This window comes from Pinus tabuliformis, chromosome 8 (genome assembly GCF_031772625.1).
Source record: "Pinus tabuliformis cultivar Carrire ecotype Pingquan chromosome 8, CPIR1, whole genome shotgun sequence".
In the NCBI taxonomy this organism is placed as follows: Eukaryota; Viridiplantae; Streptophyta; class Pinopsida; order Pinales; family Pinaceae; genus Pinus; species Pinus tabuliformis.
Genome location: NC_142294.1, coordinates 943,114,577 through 943,137,656, shown reverse-complemented (window position 1 = coordinate 943,137,656; position 23,080 = coordinate 943,114,577). Strand labels below are relative to the sequence as shown.

General features: G+C 36.8%; 1 protein-coding gene and 1 long non-coding RNA gene across 2 annotated transcripts; both read left to right on the top strand.

Annotated features, from left to right (window-relative positions):
- The first annotated feature begins 4,810 nt into the window (after positions 1-4,810).
- Positions 4,811-9,572, top strand: LOC149238604 (malate dehydrogenase, mitochondrial-like). Its single transcript, XM_089367010.1, has 5 exons — positions 4,811-5,144; positions 7,317-7,490; positions 8,328-8,496; positions 8,858-8,919; positions 9,107-9,572. Exons 1-5 carry the CDS (start codon positions 4,875-4,877, stop codon positions 9,236-9,238), a joined length of 807 nt encoding a protein of 268 aa, XP_089223136.1. The 5' UTR covers positions 4,811-4,874; the 3' UTR covers positions 9,239-9,572.
- Positions 9,573-9,682: 110 nt separating this feature from the next.
- LOC149238603 (uncharacterized) lies at positions 9,683-10,803 on the top strand. The gene is made up of 3 exons (XR_016245405.1): positions 9,683-9,963; positions 10,126-10,241; positions 10,414-10,803. It is a non-coding gene; the product is annotated as an uncharacterized LOC149238603 (long non-coding RNA).
- The last annotated feature ends 12,277 nt before the right edge of the window (positions 10,804-23,080 follow it).

The window sequence follows — 23,080 nt, the reverse complement described above, 5'->3', positions numbered from 1 at the left end:
GGCCAATCAGTGGAGAGAAATTGAGCAGCAGAAGCTAGCTGAGGGTAGTGATCCTGTACAGGTAGGTATAACCCCTTTCTCTGAACTGGAAAACACTAATAGCTCCAGGAATGATCTTAACCTAAGAGTGGTCACAAGCCTCCCTTCTTGTGTCAAGGTGGAAGGTCAAGACAATCGTTTGAATATAACTCCAGAATGGCGAGTTCCATTAGAGCCCTTGTTTGAGGCAGCTAGTGATACTGCATATTGGAATGGAGGAGTATGGCCTGAGCTCACTAATTATGGATCTTCTGTAGGCTCCTTGATCTAGAATTAAGATAATACCCATTAGCTGATGCACATGAAATGCTTCTTGAAAGAGCATGAATTGATGAAAGGAACGTATTTTTTCAGATGAAGGAAATGTCAATCATTAGGGTTTAGACTTCCAGGGCTGACTAATTGTCATGTAGTCTGGCCAGTCTCTCCAGATGAAGGCTTCCCTACACTTGAATTTTGTTGTGTTTGTTTATTTGTTTTTCATTTGTCATAAAGATCTATAAGATGGGTCTTCATCAATGTCCAAATTCACTTCATAGGAATGCAGTGACATGATGGACTTGGGACATGATCACCATGATAGAAGCTGACTGAGGAATATAGATCAAATGTACAGCATAAGAGGTTTGAAGCTTCATTTTTTTCCAGCTTCAAACATCACGGGGCAACAAAGGTTGGGGTTAATAATTTGCCTTAATTATCCTAGCAAAATTGCAAGGAGAGGAGGAAATCAAATTATCACATCCAGTTCTATGCAGGACAGCTGAATATGCTAACTCACTTTTGTCTGGAGTTTGTGAGTCAAGACAAAGTTATTGCTAAGGTCAGGTGAAACTGTTTCCCAAGTTTAACAGTTTTCTTTTGATAATCAGTTGGTATCATGATGATATTCTTTGTAAATATGCGAGGGTTCATGGCAGTGGGTTGTGCTGTTCTTCTTTCTCCTCTGTGGCTATTGTTATTTCCTTCGTTTGGGATCCTTCCAATTGTGGGGAGAACTTCGGATTGGGAGCCTTTGGTAAAGAACAGCTTAGGGATTTTAGGAGCAGCTGCTGCTTTTTATCTGACACCCATTGGTTAAGAGACACATATTGTATTTGATATTATAGTGACCATAGTGGTGAAAGGTTACATTAAGAAAGGGAAACAATTAGTGGGGCTAATACATACTGCAATATATAGGAATATCTAATAGTAAATTCATTATAAGTATTTCCTATCTATTTGTTTCATGGTATTAATTCTTTTGGATTCTAACTGTTCCATGTTACTGCAGGATATGTTTATTAGATGCTTCCATCTGGGTCTGCAACTTGTTGCAACAGTGCAGGACTGGTGTGTGTTCGCTTGCATATCGGTTTTTCAAACTGTAGTGGTTTTCAAAGTGTTGGATTCTAAGTTAGCTTTAGAGCTGAAATGGTTCTCAGCTCCATCCAAGTCTGCATGGATTCTGACTAGCCACAGGTATAACAATAGCATAATTGCATTGCGATTAGGCTCAGACTCTTGTTTCTGCCCTCCTCCTCTTTCTTGGTTTTCTTAGGGTTAGGGTTGCAGCAAAGGCGATGGTATGTAGGTCCGAATTCATCCCATCCTGTCTAGGGTTTCTGAGTATATTATATGCATATTTTGTAGCTTTACAAGCATCTCACGTACACTTTTGTAATGAATCATTACTTTAAGCCTTGGAAATTTAGTCTTGATTCATGTTTAGATGCAGCTCAGGGTGAATTTCACAAATATATGATGCTTTATTGTCAGTTATTCTTAGAATTTCATCTGAATCACAGCTTCTTCTACTAGCATTCTTATTCCATGGAGGAGGTCAAATGTTTTGGCTTGTGTTGGAGATGTATCAGTCTGTCAGAATCCAAGATCAAGATCCTTTTCATTGATTGTTTTTGTTTATTTGAGTTTTATCTTCAGGATACATCACATAGAGATTTATTGTGATAAAGTTTTCAAGGTTGGAAAGTTTAATTGAGTTTTATCTTTAGGATACCTCACATAGAGATTATTGTTACACAGTTTTCAAGGTTGACAAATAAAAAATAGATTTATTAGAGAGATAAAATTCAAATGAATTAGAATCACAAAAGCATAAACTCTGAAACTTTCATTTATTTTGGCATAATTAGAAATTTGAGTTGTAGCTGAGATATTGATGCTTGTATTTGACGCAATATTTCCTTTGATTCTTTGTGCAGAGTCTCATGCACAAGAGAACCCTAAAGCCTCTGGAGGAAATGCTGCCGGCTTGTTCTCGGCCAATGATGGAACAAAGTGGATTGAAGCAGCCACCACCGCCAGATCAACCACTCAAATTCCCTCGTTGTGATTCAGCCAACACCAATTTTTGCTACTACAACAACTACAGCTTGTCCCAGCCTCGCCATTTCTGCAAGACATGCAAGAGATATTGGACTAGAGGAGGCACTCTGCACAACGTTCCTGTTGGTGGTGGGTGCCGGAAGAACAAACGTGCCAATAGAACAATAGATCACGCTTGTGCTCAAATGAACGAAGCTTCCACATCTGTTAATGAGTTAAACATAAATGGTTCAGCTCCCCTAGGGCGTTCTCAAAATGCAAATTCTATGTTCTATGGGCTTCCTGCAGGAAGTGCTACTACTCATGATGGCATCCACAGTCTTTCTCTTGCCACAAGGCTGGCAGATCAGAGAGCTCTATATGGCAATGATTCTGAGTTTCTAAGGACATTCTTTGATCCCCGTAGCTGCAACCTATCCCCTCTCAACTGGCTTTCCTCACTGAACGCCCTCAACTCTTTTAAACCCACTTTTACATGCCTCAATTTTAATACTAACCCTAATAGAACAGAAGCCCTAACTAGAGCAGTCAGAGATATAGATGCCAGCTTCTTTGAAAGTCTCCCCACACAAATCTCAGAAGTACCGTTACCAATGCTGAATTCCACTAATTGTGATGATTTGTCTCCGTATTCTCTATCTCTGCAGGAAGGGATCATTAATGGCAATACCAACAGGTATTCTGAGGCCAATTAGTGGAGAGCAATTGAGCAGTAGAAGCTAGCTGAGGGTAGTGATCCTGTACAGGTAGGTATAACCCCTTTCTCTTAACTGGAAAACAGTAATAGCTCCAGGAATGATCTTAACCTAAAAGTGGTGGTCACAAGCCTCGCTTCTTGTGTCAAGGTGGAAGGTCAAAGACAATCGTTTGAATATAACTCGAGAATGGCCAGTTCCATCAGAGCCCTTGTTTGAGGCAGCTAGTGATTCTGCATATTGGAATGGAGGAGTATGGCCTGAGCTCACTAATTATGGATCTTCTGTAGGCTCCTTGATCCAGAATTAAGATAATACCCATTACCTACTGCACATGAAATGCTTCTTGAAAGAGCATGAATTGATGAAAGGAACGTATTTTTTCAGATGAAGGAAATTTCAAGCATTAGGGTTTAGACTTTCAGGGCTGACTAATTGTCATGTAGTCTGGCCAGTCTCTCCATATGAAGGCTTCCCTACACTTGAATTTTGTTGTGTTTGTTTGTTTTTCATTTGTCATCAAGATCTATAAGATGGGTCTTCATCCATGTCCAAATTCACTTCATAGGAATGCAGTGACATGATGGACTTGGGATATGAAGGCTTCCCTACACTTGAATTTTGTTGTGTTTGTTTGTTTTTCATTTGTCATCAAGATCTATAAGATGGGTCTTCATCCATGTCCAAATTCACTTCATAGGAATGCAGTGACATGATGGACTTGGGACATGATCACCATGACAGAAGCTGACTGAGGAATACAGATCAAGTGTACAGCATGACAGAAGCTAACTGAGGAATACAGATCAAATGTATAGCATAAGAGGTTTGAAGCTTCATTTTTTTCCAGCTTCAAACATCACGGGGCAACAAAGGTTGGGGTTAATAATTTGCCTTAATTATCCTAGCAAAATTGCAAGGAGAGGAGGAAATCAAATTATCACATCCAGTTCTATGCAGGACAGCTGAATATGCTAACTCACTTTTGTCTGGAGTTTGTGAGTCAAAACAAAGTTATTGCTAAGGTCAGGTGAAACTGTTTCCCAAGTTTAACAGTTTTCTTTTGATAATCAGTTGGTATCATGATGATATTCTTTGTAAATATGCGAGGGTTCATGGCAGTGGGTTGTGCTGTTCTTCTTTCTCCTCTGTGGCTATTGTTATTTGCTTCGTTTGGGATACTTCCAATTGTGGGGAGAACTTTGGATTGGGAGCCTTTGGTAAAGAACAGCTTAGGGATTTTAGGAGCAGCTGCTGCTTTTTATCTGACACCCATTGGTTAAGAGACACATATTGTATTTGATATTATAGTGACCATAGTGGTGAAAGGTTACATTAAGAAATGGAAACAATTAGTGGGGCTAATATATAGTGCAATATATAGGAATATCTAATAGTAAATTCATTATAAGTATTTTTATTCTTTATGAAAGTATTTTTTTGTTGTATTTGCCTTCTTCAATTTATGCCTTACGGCGTTTCCTTTGCAACATCTGGTGCAAATGCTAGTATAATAACTTAATTAACATTTGACCAACTGAAAATTTCGATCACATGATGTTCCATTCCCGAACCTCGTCCCCCCAAAAGAGGGATTTCTATCACGAGCTGTCTGATTGTCAATAACTAAGAATTTCGCAATAAAATAGATTAAACCAAAGCCCTGCATAGTACCGTGAGGCTTTAAAATCCCTTTTAACAAAGTCATATCCACACATCTCCATTGATTCGGCCTTTAAGCTCTGGAATCTCCCCCTTCTTCTTCATCTGCCTTCAGCTTTCATTCTTTCAGTGTTACCAGCAGCAAAAATGAGTTCTGCAATGCGACGATTGGTGGGATCTGCACTGAAGAATGCATCATCTTCTTCTTTCAAAACTAATGTTATGCCGAGAAGGTTTTATTCGAGTGGTGGAAGTCCGCCACGCAAGGTTGTTGTGTTGGGAGCTGCTGGGGGTATCGGGCAGCCATTGGCTCTTCTGATGAAACTCAATCCTCTGGTGTCAAAGTTGGCGCTCTATGATATCGCTGACACTCCAGGTGTGGCTGCAGATGTCGGCCACATCAACAGCCGTGCTGAGGTGGGTTCCTCTTTTCCTACCGCGTTTTTTTCGTTCTCTGTATGCTGGATCTGTTCTCTCTACGAACGATAGAGATGTTTTGATTTTAGTTTCAAGGGATCTCCATTGGGATCGATCGTACGAAGACCCACTTGGTAGGATCTACTTTTCGTTAGTGTTTTACCTGTTATTAGTTCTTTGATTTTACGTTTCTGATATTGTCCATGGTCAGATAATTTATTTATTTTGGTAAGCGCCTATTTTTTTAAAGGAACCAGGCCTTATACCAGGCTTAGACTCCACTGCTATAACCTGTCAAGGTCTCTGGGATTCTTCGAATGTGGAATTTATTCTTTTGGCCACATTTTTGTAGGAAATATGCCTTCCAGGGCTTTTGAACGTGGGTTTGAGCCCTGAAAGTGCAATGATTCAATTTCTTAAACACAACCCAATTCACGTTAATGGTCAACTCAATTCACTTTCATGGTCAGTTTGTAAATGTGTTTGTGCATATTTTGATTGATGAAAAAAAGCACCTAGATATTTATTTCGTGGAAATCCATGGCTGCATCATGTGCACCTACTCGATTAGGGTTTTTAATTTTATGGATCTAGGTGACATTTGGCCCAACAATCCATTGAAGCAACGCCCATTGCATTGTCATTCTAAAACGATTGTATTGTACACCGTGAATATTGGATTTGACTATACCTGACATTCTTTGGGCCATTTCAAAAGAGGCAGATATTGAGAGGGCTACATTATTATTATTTTTTATTGTTTTCTTGTTGGCAAATGTCTTTCTGTTAACATAGTGGGCTTTGCCCTCATTGTAGATGCTACAAACATAGAATCTCTATTCCACCAATTTCATGCAGGATTTGCACCTGATCTTGTCTGTTGAATCTCAATATGGTAGTTAACTCCGATGGTGAGATAATGCCGCAACATACTTCTAAGAGGGCACTGAAAGTGCTATGATTTAACTACTTGACTACAATCTGCCTGACATTTATGGCTAGATTGAAATTTGGGCTATGCTTATTATTATTATTAGCAATAGTAGTATTTTCTATTGATAGGAGAAGGTTGAAATTGAGGTTGGGCTCACTATTATTGTTTTTGTTTGGTCAAGGCCTTTTGACTGGCGTGGGTGAAACACCTTAATTGCATCTATTCATCAAAGTCACGCATGACTTGCAGATGGGCTCATCTGTGCAAACCTCAATAGCACAGGGGTCATCATTAACAACACCTCTGCATTATCATTGAACTGGTGTTTATCACGTTAACCCGACTTCATATTTTGGAATGACATGGGCAGCCGCATTATCATGGGAATATGCCTCCTGGGTTTTGAACCTGGGTCATCCTCATGACAAGCACCCTACAACTTGCCACTAAACCACAGCCCAATGGACGAGGTAGTTCATATTTTTTTGATGAAAAGTGCATCTATATTTTTAGCAGAATCCACGGCTGGATCATATGCCTCTGCTTAATAGGACTTTTTGATCTGATGGATCTAAGTCATACTTGGCCTAATGACTACTTAGAAGTTAGAATAGTCTCATTGCATTGTCAATTTGTTATTTTGTGAGGATTGAATTGATGACCCTCTACATATTGGATTTGCCTCTATATCCAACCTTTTTGGGGTCGTTTAGATTTGCCTCCTTATCCATGAGTAGATTAAATCAAAATAGTCTTCGCAACGTAAATTAAACTAAGGTTGAATAAACTCCCTAAAGTGGCTCGTGAGATGCTAATTATTTATCACAGCATCACTTTTATACCTGGATTGGATAAGACTATACCTTGATTGAAATGTCGTATACCTAGATTGGAAAAGATTATACCCTGATTGAAACGTGGGTTGGTATAGGTCTTCAATCTCCTACGAGCATAATCATTGCTTTTGGTGCTCTATCTCCTCGGTAAAAGCCAAAAGGTGGATTTTACTATAGAATACAAATAATCCTATTCTTGTTCACTATGAGGAGGACATACCATTGCTTGGGTCATGGAACAAGGATAACAAGTTTTACTTCTTTTGGAACTTTGTGATAATAATTTCTTTTCTTATTTTTTGGTCTACATATTTATCATTTAATTTGGTACTGCCATATTGATTTTATAATGCTTGTGTCACGACCTTGTCAGTAATTCACAGCAGTGTGACCTGGGTGCAGGTTGCAGGATATATGGGAGAGGAACAACTTGGCACGGCATTGGAGAATGCAGATGTTGTGATCATTCCTGCTGGTGTGCCTCGAAAACCTGGCATGACCCGTGATGATCTCTTTAACATCAATGCAGGGTTTGTTAAATCTCTTTGCTCTGCAATTGCAAAATACTGCCCAGAGGTAAGTTGTCATGATTTATGATCTTCTTTGAAGTTTTTGTTTTCATGCGATTTTCTTATTGACTATTTCATAGGAATAAGCATGACGTTCATTGTAAGTTGCTTTGTCGAAGGCTTTGTATGTTTGAGATCTATAGAGATGGCAATATATACAAATACATATTTGCAAGAATCTTTAAGCAAGTTGTTGATCTAGATTTACATACTGTTCTTGTATATAATCAATTCTACTGGAGAGGTTAACGAAGCTTGAAGACTTCTTTGAGTCAAACGAATAGGTGATTGACTCATTATTGACTCTTTATTTAGACAAATTGCAGCTAACTTTTGCCCATAAGAAGGAAATACTAATTGAAATGAACTTAAGAGTAATTAGCTGTGTAGTCCAATGCAAGTTTGCAGCCACTGTTAAAGCCCTGTTATTCTTGTTTCTCCTCTTGTAGTTAGTAACTTAGCTTTTGGACTTTTGAGAAAATTGGCATATGAATATCAATATAAAAAATATCATTGGTCTTCTATTTAACTGTGCACAAATCCACTTGATCACGAGGTATCCTCTATAACATTATATATTACATACAATCAGTATGTACTACCATTAGTGTGGCAAGTTAATAGATAAAGAAGTATGTTTCACAATTAATTGTTTTGTTCATGTACTGGTGTGTGTGTACAGTATGTATAGTATATTGTTACATATTATATAGATAGAGATATGGAGAGGGGGGAGAGTGTACTGGATAATGTTTTCCTTCTATCAGGAATGGTATATTTGGATTCAAGAAATCATCTAGAATTGGTTTTTATGGCATTGCTGAGGACTTGATATCCATGGCAGGCAATTGTAAATATCATCAGCAATCCTGTAAATTCTACTGTACCAATAGCTGCTGAGGTTTTTAAGAAGGCAGGGACCTATAATGAAAAGAAACTCTTTGGTGTTACTACTCTTGATGTTGTCCGCGCAAAGACGTTCTATGCTTCAAAAGCAGGAGTTCCTGTTGAAGGTATTTAAAATTCTAGTTTGTTATGCTTAGCTACTCTCAAATATTTAGTATTCTGTAAAATATTTTTATTTTTTATAATTTAATCATGAAATATGCATCCTGGGCAAACATGCCAGGCACTTCTCCTCATTTCAAGGATGGTATCATAGGGCTCAAGGCCATCAGAAATATAGTCAGCTCAAGATGTCACTTGAGGGAATTGAACCCGGGTGGGAAGGTTAACAGTCTTTGCACACAACCATCTGGGCTAGACCCAATACATGATATGCTGCAGGATCTTACCAACATCATGCTTTTTTTAACATTAGATACAATTCTCAGTTTTATGTTTGTTGTTGATGTCATCCTATGCTGTCTGCAGAAGTTGATGTTCCTGTTGTAGGTGGACATGCGGGTGTTACAATTCTTCCACTTTTTTCACATGTATACATGACTTCTTCCACTTTTTTCACATGTATATGACTTTGTTGGATCCTCATCTTGAGTTTTTTCTTTACTCTTGGATATTAGAAAATTAATTTATCAAAGATAAAATGAGATCATAATTACCTACCCTTCAATACAGTTAAAAAGGGAACATACACTTTTTTGTTTTGATAATTTTTTTTAGGCAACACCAAAGCCAAACTCTGTATTGTCTGAGGAGGACATTAAAGCCTTGACAAAGCGCACACAGGATGGAGGAACTGAAGTTGTTGAAGCAAAAGTAGGGAAAGGTTCAGCCACACTGTCTATGGCGTAAGTTTATGTTTTGGTCCTCTATAGTGGCTAATATGCATTCATATCTTTTGAATGTTTTTTTATTCTTATGTGACTGTCTAGAGTGCTGAATTTTTCATCTTGATGCAGTAGTTGGAGTCAGATAATCTTATCATGGTGTGTGCTTCATGATTTCATGCTTGGCATGCAACATGATTTCATGCTTGATAAGTACCTAATCTGAGATTCACTGTCAGTGAGAATATGGCATGAAGGAGCTTCTTTCTCTTTATCTGAATCTTGTACTTCATACATTTGCATGTCTCAAATCTTTTGCCTTAAGCTTAGGTACTTATCCTACATGAAATCATGTAGCATGCATGTCTGAAAGCTTTTCCCTTAGGCTTTCTCATTTGTGTGAAACTCAGCGGGTGCTTTTAACCTGTGAGGTTTGACCGATGGATTGTTGTCTTTCATTTACCTTAGTTTGATTGAAATGTTCAGAGTTAATCTAGATTCTGCATGCAAAGATCCTTCCCTAAGAAAAGCCATGAGTCTCTTCAAGGATGTTATTCCTTCTTAAACATAAGATATGTCAAATGGATCTCGCAAAAGTTGTGTGCTTGATGATGGGTAAATCTGGGTATGAGATTTACAAATTTGCACTTACATGTATGCCTGTGGTTGCAATTCACAGATAGGCGCATAACATCCATTCATTACCTCATCTTGAGCATTTGAGCATGGTTCATGCAAAAAACATTGCTGGTCAGTTAAATCCATTAGTTGAAAACTTGGAAGTGAAGAGTAGTGTTGTAGTCTTCTCTATGTTGATGAATGCTTTTTGAGACTTCAAAATGTTTAGACATGCAATTCCTTTTTCATCTTGCTCCTGTGTTCTTAAATTTTTTTTTTCTACTGTTTTTTAAGGCCAAATATAAACCATGGGATATATATTTTTACCCTGAAGACCTCCAAATCATTTGGAAAAGGAGGTGCTGCAGCAAAAGAGATGGGTTGAATTTGTTGTTTGGATGGACTCTATGGTATGTAATCTTAGTTGGATTTCCAATATACTTTTAAAACATATTTTCATTTTATTTTTTAGTACTATTAGATATTATATCTTACCTCATTTTATGGTTAACATTGTATAACAAAAACATGCGTTGTGTTATGTAATTAATACTAACATGTAATATTGATTTTTTTTGTCAGAATGCTATAGGTAATGATTGCCAAGACGATGATCCAAATAATGTTCAACATATATTAGGAGATGATGAGGATGAGGATGAGGATGATGGTGGTGAAGGAGGAGATGATGATGATAGTTGCGGTGTTGGTGATGATGTGGATCAGAGTAATGAGGATGGTCAAGATGATCATGAGGATGATCTTGGTGGTGGTAGCTAGGCATGCACATGCATTGTTTTTTATGAAGAAATTATTGTGTAGAATGACATTGTTATGTTTAGATGGGTGTTGTGAATTTACCCTATATCAATGAGACATTTTGATTTTGTAATCATACGATGAGTTTGATTTATGTATGTTGTTAATTTATCATAGAATAACGATATTCATGAAATATTTTGATTTGTTAATCATATTTGAATTTTAGTTGTTTTGATTAAAAATAATACTGATTTTATTAGTATTATGTTGCTATTTTATACATGTTTTGAAAATTGTTAATGACACATTGTTATTTTTTTGGATGGATGTTGTCAATTTCTCTTAAATTTCTTTACAAATGATTTTGAATTGTGATATCTGCTTTAATGATATTTAGAAACTATCATATATTTCACTATGAATCTATAAAGGGGGTCATATATGTAAAGAAAAATATACTCTATATAAGAAGTCAAATGCGGATGTAACCATGGATGCAAAATTGAAAGTAAAATTGGATGTTAAACTAGGAATTAATACAAAATGCAAACAATTGACATACAAAGTGTTTTAAATTAGAAGTGAAAAATTGTGCAATAGTTGACACAAAGAAGGGAACAAAACATGGCATACAAAAGGATATCAAATTGGGCAAAAACAAGGACACATAAATGGGAACCAAATTAGATGCAAAAAAAGACAACAACTAGATGTAAAATAAGATGCAAAGTTGAGCGTTAAAAAGAAACAAAAAACGTTACAAATTAATATGCCAAATGATGATGCAAATAATGGTGTAAATTTGGGATGCAAACTTGGGTGCAAAAAAGGAAAAAAAAAATATGTAAGAAAAGACATAAAACAAGATGCAAAATGGGGCTGAAAAAACGTGAAACCAAGGATGCCATATTGGATGTAAAAAATGATTCCTAATCACATGCAAATTTAGGCTCGAACTTAGACACAAAATTATATGCAAATGTGGACACAAGATGAGGCAAAAAAAGATGCAAATTTGGATGGTGAAAACGATGTAAAACTAGACACCATAAAAATGCAAAATTGGATGAAAAAGTCGGTGTAAATAATGGTGCAACATTGGACACAAGTAGACACAAAAAAATGGTGCAAAAAGGGGCATAAAATAGCTTAAAACTGGATGCAAAACTTGGTGCAAAAACAAATACAAAAGTAGACGTAAAAAATGGCTCTAAATTGAATGTACCATTAGACACAAAATAAGATGCAAAGGTGGACACAACACATGACTCAACATAAGATGCAAATATAAATGCAAATTTCGATGCTCAAAATGATGTAACATTAGATGCAAGAGATGGTGTTAAAAATGATGCAAAATTGGATGAAAGAAATGACGCAAAATATGGTGCAAAATGAGATGGGAAAAATGGAGACAAATCAAACGTAAATGTGGATGTAAAAAATGGTCCAAAAAAAGATGCAAAAATGGGCACAAAAATGGATGCAAAATTTGGTGCTAAATCAAATTCAACACATGGTGCAAAGATAGGCACCAAAGCTGGTGCAAAAATAGAAGCAAAAACTAGTGTAAGACTAGATACAAAACCTGGCGTAAGACTAGATGCAAAAACTGACACAAAATGGATGCATAAAAAGACGTTAAATTGGATTCAAAATACAGTGTAAACTTGATGCAAATGATGGTGCAAAAATAGAAGCAAAGAATGACACAAAATAGGAAGCAAAAGAGAATGAAAAATAGATGCAAAGAATGACACAAAACTAGAAGCAAAACCTGTCATAAAATAAGATGCAAATCTTGGTTCAAAATTTGACGCAAAAAATGATGCATAGTTTGGTGTAAAAAATGATGCAAAATCTAGTGTGAAAAAGGATGCAAAATCAAGTGCAAAAAAGGACGCTTTAAAAATTGTACAATAGAGCCAGATTTAGCGCCAGGTTGCTCATCACAATTACAAAAAAAATGCACTAAAATCTGGCGCTAAATCTGGCGCAAATCGCTGGTTTTGTTGTAGTGAAGGAAGAAGAGGAACAAAGACAATGGGAGGAAGTGGACAGAAAGGTAGGGTTTCATGACCGAGAAGTGGACATCACCTCAGAGGCCTGGGATGTCAGAGAGGTAGTCAAAACAATCAAAGATGATGAACTGGATTAGTTGCTCAAAGGATGAGAAACACATTCAACAGGGGGTGATGATGAGCCCTGGAAATGGGTAACTATATGGGCTCATTTTGCCTATTATTCTCATTTAATCCACCATTCTCCATAGTTTTATGCATGCTTTTGAATATATTTATGTTAATTGAGTAAATGGAAATAGTCGCTTTACCACAAAGTCTAATACGTGCTTATTGCGGATTTTGGGACATTTTTAGATCAAGATCAGACATTTATGAGCAGATTGGCAACCAAATTCGAAGAAACAAGGCTGAGGATTTATAGGAGGGCTGTCTCCTGCACTAAACGACCCCTTTCTTGAGTTCTCTACCATCAGCTCGGAGTTCAACAACCCACCAAAGATGATTTCAAGGGGCAGCCGAGCAGGTCTAGTGAAGTGGCTGTTAACTACAGTTTTGGGCAGCCAATCTCCTAAAGTTACGGAGAACTGTTGGGATTCCTCATTTGTATAAACAGGAAGGCTTCAAGCCTTAGTAGTTTAGCCATTTGATAGTTTATTTTCGCACTTTAGTGCAGCCTTGTAATTAGATCATTTTCGAGTTCTTTTGCAGACAGGTTTTGTGATGTAACTCCTATTTTTTGATCAATGAAGATGAATCCAACTTTGAACCAGCTCTGATCTTTCTTAGGAGGTTGTAGCTCTTGGAGTTTGGCCCAAACCAAGTGCCCAGTACCTCCTTTGTGTACTTTTATGTGTTCTTATTGCATTCATAGAATAATTTTTGTTATTTAGGCTAAGTCTTGCTTTATTACGTAGGTTGTCTTTGATGATTAAGATAGTTGTTCATGCTTCAGGTTGATTTGATAATTCGATAACAGAAAAGATCCATAAAAAGGCTACCAAGCAGTCCTTGATCTCCTTTCTCCCTCCTTGGGACCATGAATTGAGACCAAGGCACACTTGCTGCCACAAAACACTGTTTTTGCCTTCCAATGTAATTGCTAGTGTTAGATTTCAAGTTGGAGAAGTTGATATCAGTTGTGATTTCATGTTTAGATCTGTTTTTGCTCAGTTTCCATAGCTTTTTTGCATAACTTCCTATTTATAAAGTTTTGTACATCACTCTTCTGATTTTTAGGTCAAAATTAGGTCAAAATAGATAAATCTCTGTTTTTTTAGTCTTTGCTTGGGTCAGTTTTGGAAAGAAGTGTGTAGAACACTTGTAAGACACTGCAGCCTATCTTTCCTCCATCATATAAACTGCTCCAGTCTCTTGCTCAAGATTTCTTTCTCTCATTTGTCACACTTTCCCAACTTGCCCTAATTTCTACATTTTTGTGTAGCATTGCTTTCTTCATCTTTGAACAAATCCAACCATCTTCATCACTCCTGAGCTTCATTTACTAGGTTCTAGATCCCTTAACATCCCTATCCATATTTTATTTCCATTTTCCCACCATTAACCCTCTAAAAACCACTTTCGGCCTGTTCCTGTAGAATTTCCTGTAGATCCCCTACAGCCTCCTGTAAAAGTTCACGCGAGAAATTTTTCAAGATCTGAGCGTGGTGGAAATCTCCAGAAGGGTGTTAGGGACCCCTTAGGTCCTCTCCACACCTTCCCAACCTCTTGTAAATGCCCACTCCATTTCCTTTCGCCAATAAACCTCTGCACAACAAAAAACAGTTAAAACACATGCATCATAATTCACATAAAATTGCTCAAAAATATAAAAAGATGTTTTTTCCATATTTTCCTTCAAAAGTAGCTTAAACACATGCATTTTACCTTTTAAATAGTCAATGACATCCATTTCAGTAGCTTACATCTCTTTTCTTGCACAAGTAGGGTTAGTCGGTAAAATTAGGGTTTGCTAGTGTTTGCGTTTCCTTTCAGCTTTCATCTTCTTTCTGCAAGTAGACTAGCCTTTTTTGAGTTAGCTTTCACCCATAATAGTTAAAAGCTTCTTCTAAGAACTCATAGAAATTGGCTTAAGCTCCTAGCGAACTTGTGCCAGCTAATCAAGTGACAGCCTGCAATGAGAGCTAGTACTTGAGCATATAGCACTGTCGCTTCCAAGTTTGTTACAAACTACCGGGTTGATAAAAGTAAAGTAGAGAGTCCCAGGAATTGCAGCATCATTGCTGCAATATTGGATCTCACCACATCACATCTCCAAATCTGCGATGTGCGATGTGGGAAGCACAATGTAAATATTATTCGATCCTCGATATAATATTTCTTCAATGATGCGATCACTCCATCTCATCGCACATCTTATCATCAGATGCTTTCATATCGACAATTTGCCATTGTAACCTCCGATGCGATAGCTTCCAATGCATGCCTTTAAGTCATTAACATTTAATCGATATATGATATAGCAACAAAGGTGAAGTCTTGCAGATTAAACTTGAAGCATGGTGAAGAAACATGTGATGTGAATCATCCAATATGGCGATGTGTTATTTTAAAAGCGAGCTTGGGTAACCACTATGGTAAGAAAGCAGTTAATGACCAATTTGCAGCATATTTAAAATCATTTCGATTTCTCATATATTTCAGTTTTAAATATATAATTCGATAATTAAAAAAGAAATTCAAGACCTCTCTATCTTCATATTTAAATTTTATTATTTTAGATTTGGTCTTGATTCTGGACAATTTATAAAATCATGGAGTTCATATGAAACTTATAATATTTTGAGAAATAGTTATTACTGCAAATTCTCATTCTCATTTCTGATGCATTTGTTTTCCCTTGAACACAAAGCATTCCCTTTTTACATTTTTCTGCTTGCTTTAGTTTAAATAAAATAAATAATGATTTTGGGTTATAGGATTTTGATTAGTTTGACTTCTCCATGTTTTTAATGTTAATTAAAATAAGAAGTCAACTAGTTTGGAGAAAGTGATACTTTTCAGGGAAGATCAAAAGCAATTATCCAATGATAAGATTCATATAACCACTTTCATTAATTTCCGTTTCGTTACTTTAGTTTCATTTTTGTTTTTAAATCATGCTGATATAAAAATCTGTTTTGCAGCTCTTCATAAAATCTTTCAATTCTCCGCCAGATCATATTTTCGAAGTCCTATGCTCCTTCTAGTTTTATTTCAAGAAGCAGTGAAAATATTCATTTGAAATAGCTACACTAGGAAGTTTCTGAACCTTTAGTTTGTTTCTTTAAGCATTCTTTTTATTAGAAAATGATTAAGATGATGCTTTGAAACAAGAAGATTGACATTAGATAAAAATTTTTCATTATGGCTGAATTTTATTGTCATTACTATCTAAAAGCCTAAAGCACTTACAACCCTACAAGGTATAATTTTTCTGAATCTTGACACAAAAAGGAATAATTACACGATTATTTCATTTTCTTCATGTTGTTGAGACATTGGTATAATCATTCTTGTTAGAGTTTGTATTTCAAAACTTGGTTTTTCCTTTCCACTTTTAAAAATTCTTCATTTTTATTTTTGTTTGCTGATTTTTTTCTCACTTTGGCTTAAGAATTATTTTCCTTTCGTTTTCAGTTTTGATTTTGGTGACTTTGCCATGATTTATATGGAAGATCTTCTTGTTACTTAATAATAGTTGGTATACATGGAGAAAAAATTGTTCATAGTCACCTATTAGCTTTTCCTTTAAATCTCTTAATAAAATTTGTTTTTTTTTATTATAAAGGTAGACATACTTAAAGAAGAGATTACAAAACAAGAGAAGTCGGCAAAGTATCATAAAATCTGAAAATAATTATTTTAATCAAAATTGTAATCATTTTGAGATTTCGAAATTTTATTAAGATCTTTCAAAGTTCTATTATCAATGAAGAAAAGTTATTTTTAACAAAGTAAAGACATTTTACAGCAAAACACCTTTAACTCTGATATTGTCATTCTTAACTCTTAAGGAGTCAATGATTCTCCTTGTCCCAAAGAGTCTTATTTTTCTAGAGTATAATCTAGAAATATATTTAAACTTAAAAGATAAAAGGTCTCATCATGAGCCTGCTTACCACGATCATAGGGGAAAAATAGACTGACATTACCAACATTACTAAACAAACCAGGGTATTGGATTATGATTGCAAACAATTATAAGACAAGGGGTCTCATCACGAGCCAACTTGTTCAGTCCAATTATAACCAGTGAATGGCATTGTCAACTATCTGGCTACCAAACCAGGACAATGACTTTTAAGAACTAAAAAATAAAAAAATAAAAAATAAACATATATAAATGGATTTATCTCTAAATCAATAATTCTTAAATAGATAGGATTATGAATCATTGATGATTAAAAGGTAACCCTGTCGAGACTATAGATGTTTGCTGGCAACAGTGGCTCTATCTGTGACAAATGAGTATATTTTAAAAACTAAGCTGTAAAGTGACCCCTGCTTTATCTCTACAACTAATTAAGGGCTGATATAGAGTTTTGAAATATTTTAATTTATGAATAATTTTAAGAAAAATTACAGTTAGATGATTCTTGCTTTTATTCAGACTAATAAATCTAGTCAAGCAACCCAAAAATAATTTTCTCTTATTTAATTATTTTTACTCTAATTTTAGGAAAATCTCATTCATATCAAACAGAGATAACTGGTTCTTCTCTCGTGTGTCGCCATTGTTGTGGAAAAACACAACCCTCCATTATTGATTTGTTTAAATAATAGAGGCCCTTTGTATAATTTTTTTGGCTAAACACCTTTTAGGGTTTTTATTTAGTTGATTATCCCACGCTTTTGTTAATTTTTCATTTTCTTTGGATTTTTGTTTTGATTGCTTTGTTAGAATCGATTTTTTATGATCTTCCCATTGACATTTGTTTCACTCATTTGGTCAACTGGTTTGAAAATGATACTTCTTTGAAGTCTCATCATTTATCTAGCCTGGATTAAAAAACACATAAAATGTACAATATTGCATTTTGTAAATAAATTAGTTCAATAATGCATTTATTTTAAATATTAACCCCTAGTGAGTTTTTGTTAGGATATTCCGACACATAGGATATAGTTAAGTTCAACTTGGTCTAGTGTAGAGTTAGGTATAGAGTTAGGTAAAGTGTGTTTCTTTACGGTTGTACATTTTGTAACTTACAATCCGACGGTCACGATATGTAGTGATCCGACGGTTCACTCTCTCCTCGGTATTACCGACACTTGATCCGTGGCTTGACACCCGATTGGTCCATGAGTTCTATTTAAAGCGCATGGAGGGTCATTGTTCGGGTAATCCGTGCATGAGAGAAGCTTATGTAAATTTTCATTCTTTGATTAATAAATTGCCTGTAGTAGCCACGTTGGCGCAGGCCGTGGACTGTTTCCCTCTTTGAGGGTTTTAACCACGTCAAAAATACTGGTGTATTGATCTGTGATCTGGTTGTGAGCGGTGTCCTTTTGGTGTTCTTTCTGAGGAACTTACCCTGTAAATTCCTACATGGTATCAGAGCTATTTGAGGGCCGCGTCCGTTGGTGATCCAAATCTGAAGCCGGTAGAACTGCATCTGACTGCCGTTTCCTAGATCTGTTGTTTCTGACTGCTTTCGGGCCGAGAGGACTGCTCTGTTGTGTTCGGAGCATCTGTTCCAGTGAGGAACCCCTTTCGTTTCACGCGAAAAGGTTTCTGGTAGCCCTAGCTGCATCATTTTTAAGATCTGGAGGTATACAGTCTTTATTTGCAGTTTACTGTTATTTTCTCTCTGCTTATTTCGGTTTCGGTTTATTTAGTTTTTTTTTAACCGGATCTATACCTTTCATTTCTGTGTATGCTCTTTGCCCTGCGACTCTGTGCGATCTGGGCAAATCAGAAATAGAAAGGAAGGATTTTTCTCATGCGTATGCTCTTTTCCCTGCACCTTAGTGTGATCTCGGAAAATCAGAAACATTGAGAAAAATATTTAGTTTTTCGGCTAAAGCTAACTTTGAGCCGCAAGGTTCATTTTTTTAAATATCTAGTTTTTTGGCTAAAGCTAACTTCGAGCTATAAGGTTCGTTTTCTTTGCATGTCCGTGTTGGGTTTTGTGTTTTGTGTTTTGTAGGGAAAAAGAGCTTTCTCAAGGCAAGCACGCAAACCAAGGCCCCCCCTCTCCCTCTCTCTCTCAAATTTTTTGTATAGATCAATTGGTTCAAAGCTATTTTAAGAGAGTAGAGGTCCTGGGTTCAAGTCTCCATTTTGTGGGGGCAGATTTTTTCATTTCCGCACATTCGCGCACTTTTCCGGCAACTTCAACAATTTGTTTTTCAAAAAGCCATAACTTCTTCATCCGGAAACCTTTTTCAGAGCCGTTTTTTTTAAAACCGCCTAATTTTTCGAGATCTATCCATTGGAACACTTACTTTCAGCATCTTCAGCTTCAGTTTTGTTTAAAATGGAAAGTCCATGCCAAGTCATTCTTGACAACACTAACTACTTCCAATGGATATCCTACATCGAAGATTTACTTAGAAGTAAAGGTCTCTACAGAATAGCCACAGACCAAGAGAAGAAACCAAAAGATGAAGACAAGGCTGCAAAATGGGAAAATAGACAAGATCAAGCACGTGGTTTGATAGGGATGTCTATTTCTCCTGATCTTAGATTCCATATTGCAGAACTTGAGACTCCTCATGAAGCATTGGAACAACTCACTAAAGTTTTTGGGATTAAAAATGAAATTAGAGCCCATCAACTTGAAAATGAGTTGCTTACATTGGATCCTATTAATTTTTCTTGCATTGAAGATTTCTTGTCCAAATTCAAGACCCTTAGATATCTCTTGGAAGGTGTTAAGGTTAAGAAAGAAGATAGTAACCTTATTTATTCCATCCTTACTAAGTTGGGACCAGCCTACTCTGTATTTTTTTCCACCTTCCATTCTACAAGGGAAGCTTTCATTTGTCAAGGAAAAGACTACAAGGCCCCTTCCTTTGACTCTTTTTGTGATTCTTTAATAAGAGAACAAGAAAAACTCTTACACCTTGGTCTTCTTAATCTTGGAAACTCTTCCAAGAAAGCGTTAGCCGCCCAGCAGCAACCAAACTCAAAGAATCCTAAGAAGTCCTATCCTAAAAAGAATGGTCCTAAACCAAACAAGGGTCCTAAGCAAACTCAGCCTCAAAATGAAAGATCATTTCAGCAAAATGATAAGACCAATAAAAACAAATGGAAGAAGACTGATAGACATTGTAACTTTTGTAATCGAGATGGCCACTTAGAATCTAAATGCTTTAAGAAGATGGAAGCCTTGGAAGCCGCAATGAAGAAACATAACATCCATGTGGAGCATTCTTCAACTTCAACTTCAACTTCATCTTCAGGAATGGCACTTTCTGCATGTCGTTGTCAATCATCTCAGTCTGGTTATGCATTAAATGTATCTTCTTCTTCTCATTCTCATGAGTGGCTCATTGATTCTGGAGCCTCTTATCACATGGCCAAAAACCAAGCCATGTTTTCTTCTTTAAATGATTGTAACACCAAAAATATATATGTTGGTGATGATAGATCTCTTAATGTTGTAGGGACTGGAACTGTTCATCTAGACAATGGTCAGTTTAATGATGTATTATGTGTTCCAACCTTATCCTGCAACCTTCTATCTGTATATCAGATAACTCATTCAGGTGAAGGTAAAATTGTTGAATTTTCACCTCATGATGTTGTAATCAAGGATCTAAAAGATCCTAAACAGATTCTAGCTACTGGTCTTGCTGATGATTCCACAAGGTTGTATAAGTTTCACAACTTTGGGTCATCAAATCTTCCCTCAGTATTTGTTGCTCATAATGATGAAGTGAGCAAACTTTGGCATGAGCGATTTGGTCACTTAAACTATTGCTCCCTTCAGCATCTATGTAAAGAAAATATGGTGACAGGTCTTCCTATGGTATCTTGCAGAGATGGTGTTTGTTCCGGATGTGTACTCGGAAAACATCATCGGGACAGTTTTGAAAAACGTGCCTCTTGGCACGCCTCAGCCCCTTTACAGCTTGTGCACAGTGATTTATGTGGTCCACTTCCTGTTGCTTCATTTTCTGGCTGCAAGTATTTCTTAACTTTCATTGATGATTTCTCCAGACGCACTTGGGTATACTTCTTAAAACTCAAGAGCGAAGTATTTAACACATTTTTGGCCTTCAAAGCCTTTGTTGAAAAACAATCTGGACATCAAATTCTTAAGTTAAGAACTGATAATGGTGGAGAATATGTTAAAAACACATTCATCAACTTTTGCACCGAAAATGGAATTCAAATGCAACATACTGTTCCATACACTCCTCAACAAAATGGTGTAGCTGAAAGGAAAAATCGCACCTTAAAGGAAATGGCAAATTGTATGCTGCAATCTAAAGGACTCAGTCTGAGTTTTTGGGCCGAAGCAATTAATTGTGCAAATTATATAATCAATCGCACTCCTACTAAGGTTCTAAATAATATCACTCCAGAAGAAACTTGGAGTTCCATTAAACCAGATGTAAGTCACTTTCGTGTTTTTGGAAGTGAAGCATGGGCCAATATTCCAGATGAAAAGCATAAAGCTTTAGAACCTAAGAGTGAGAAATGTACTTTTGTTGGATATTCTGAAGATGTAAAAGGTTATAGACTTATTCCATTTAAGTCCAAAAATGTGATCATTAGAAGAGATGTAAAATTTGATGAAAATAAATCGGCCTGCGAGCCTAGTCCGGCGGATGTGCCACCTCTTCCTATCTCTTCTACTTTTGAAAACATTTCTTCTTCAGATGATGAAAGTGAGGATGACAATCCTCCCCCACCTTCTCAGGATCATCAACTTCCAAGATGGGTCCGTGCTACTCGGGATGCAGCAGGTGATCTTGCCGGTGATCCTTCAGATCAGCGATGTACACGTTCTCAGTTTGAAAGAGCCTCTTCTTTACTGGCTCAAGCTCCAGTAAATCATGATCCTGACACTTTTGCAGAAGCTTCAGGCCATCCACATTGGGAAGCAGCTATGAATGAAGAATATCATTCATTATTGACAAATGATACATGGGATCTTGTTCCTCTACCAAAGGGACGCAAACTTGTTAGATGTAAATGGGTTTACAGAACCAAGTATGGACCAGATGGGAAAGTTGATAAACATAAAGCTCGTCTTGTTTCTAAGGGCTTTTCACAGGTTGAAGGCATTGACTACATTGAAACCTTCTCCCCTGTTGCCAAAATGAACTCTATCCGCCTTGTTCTTTCCCTTGCTGCCTCTTTAAAATGGGAAGTCCATCAGATGGATGTTAAACCTGCCTTCTTGCATGGGGACTTGCATGAAGAAATCTATATGGAACAACCCATTGGCTTCATCCAAACAGACTCCAGCCTTGTATGTCGACTTAAGAAATCTCTTTATGGTCTCAAGCAAGCTCCTCGGGCTTGGTATGCCAAAATGGATAGCTTTCTTTTAGAATCTGGCTTTTCTAGGTGTTATTTTGACAATACTGTCTACACCAAGAAAGTGGGCAACTCTCTTATCATCCTTGTTCTTTATGTTGATGATCTTATTCTTACTGGTAGTGATCCCAACCTTATAAACCATGTGAAGTCCAGCCTTAAAAAGAAATTTGAAATGACAGACTTAGGACACTTACACTATTTTCTCGGTCTTCAAGTCTTGCAATCCAAGGAGGGTATTTCCCTTTCCCAGTCCAAGTATGCTTGTGATATTCTTCGTCATTTTCACATGGAAGACTGTAAGCCAGCCCCTTCTCCCTTTCAGTCTGGAGTCAAAATTTCAGCCTCTTGTACTTCTCCTGAAGTTGATGCTACCTTATACCGTCAACTTGTAGGAAAACTCTTGTATTTAACCCATACTCGTCCTGACCTTTCCTTTGCTGTTGGCCTTGTTGCTCGTTTTATGCAAAACCCCAGTGAAAGTCATTGGAAAGCAGCTAAAAGAATACTTCGTTATGTTCGAGGTACAATACAGTTTGGGATTCATTACAGTGCCAAAGCAGCTCCTCTATTAGTTGGTTTTACTGATTCTGATTGGGCTGGTGACCCTGATGATCGGAAATCTACTGCCGGTTATGTCTTCACTCTTGGTTCAGGACCTATTACATGGGCTTGTAAGAAACAGGCTGCCATTTCTCTTTCGTCAGCAGAAGCAGAGTATCGTGGTGCCGTGGAAGCTAGTAAGGAAGCCTTGTGGCTTCGTCAGATCCTATCAGAGTTTGGCTTTGAGCAGCAGCATCCAACTACACTTTGGTGTGATAATCAAAGTGCCATTCAGCTATGCAAAGATCCAGTCCAGCATCAGCGCAGCAAACACATTGAACTACACATGCACTTCATCAGAAAGCTCATTTATGACCATGTTCTTGAAGTGCAATATTGTCCAACAGATGATCAGGTTGCAGAC

Excerpts from the sequence above, each read along its gene's own strand:
- LOC149238604 (XM_089367010.1), top strand. The coding sequence starts at position 4,875 with ATGAGTTCTGCAATGCGACGATTGGTGGGATCTGCACTGAAGAATGCA. Across the intron at positions 7,491-8,327 it reads TTGCAAAATACTGCCCAGAG|GCAATTGTAAATATCATCAG; the intron begins GTAAGTTGTCAT and ends TATCCATGGCAG. Across the intron at positions 8,920-9,106 it reads TTCTTCCACTTTTTTCACAT|GCAACACCAAAGCCAAACTC; the intron begins GTATACATGACT and ends AATTTTTTTTAG.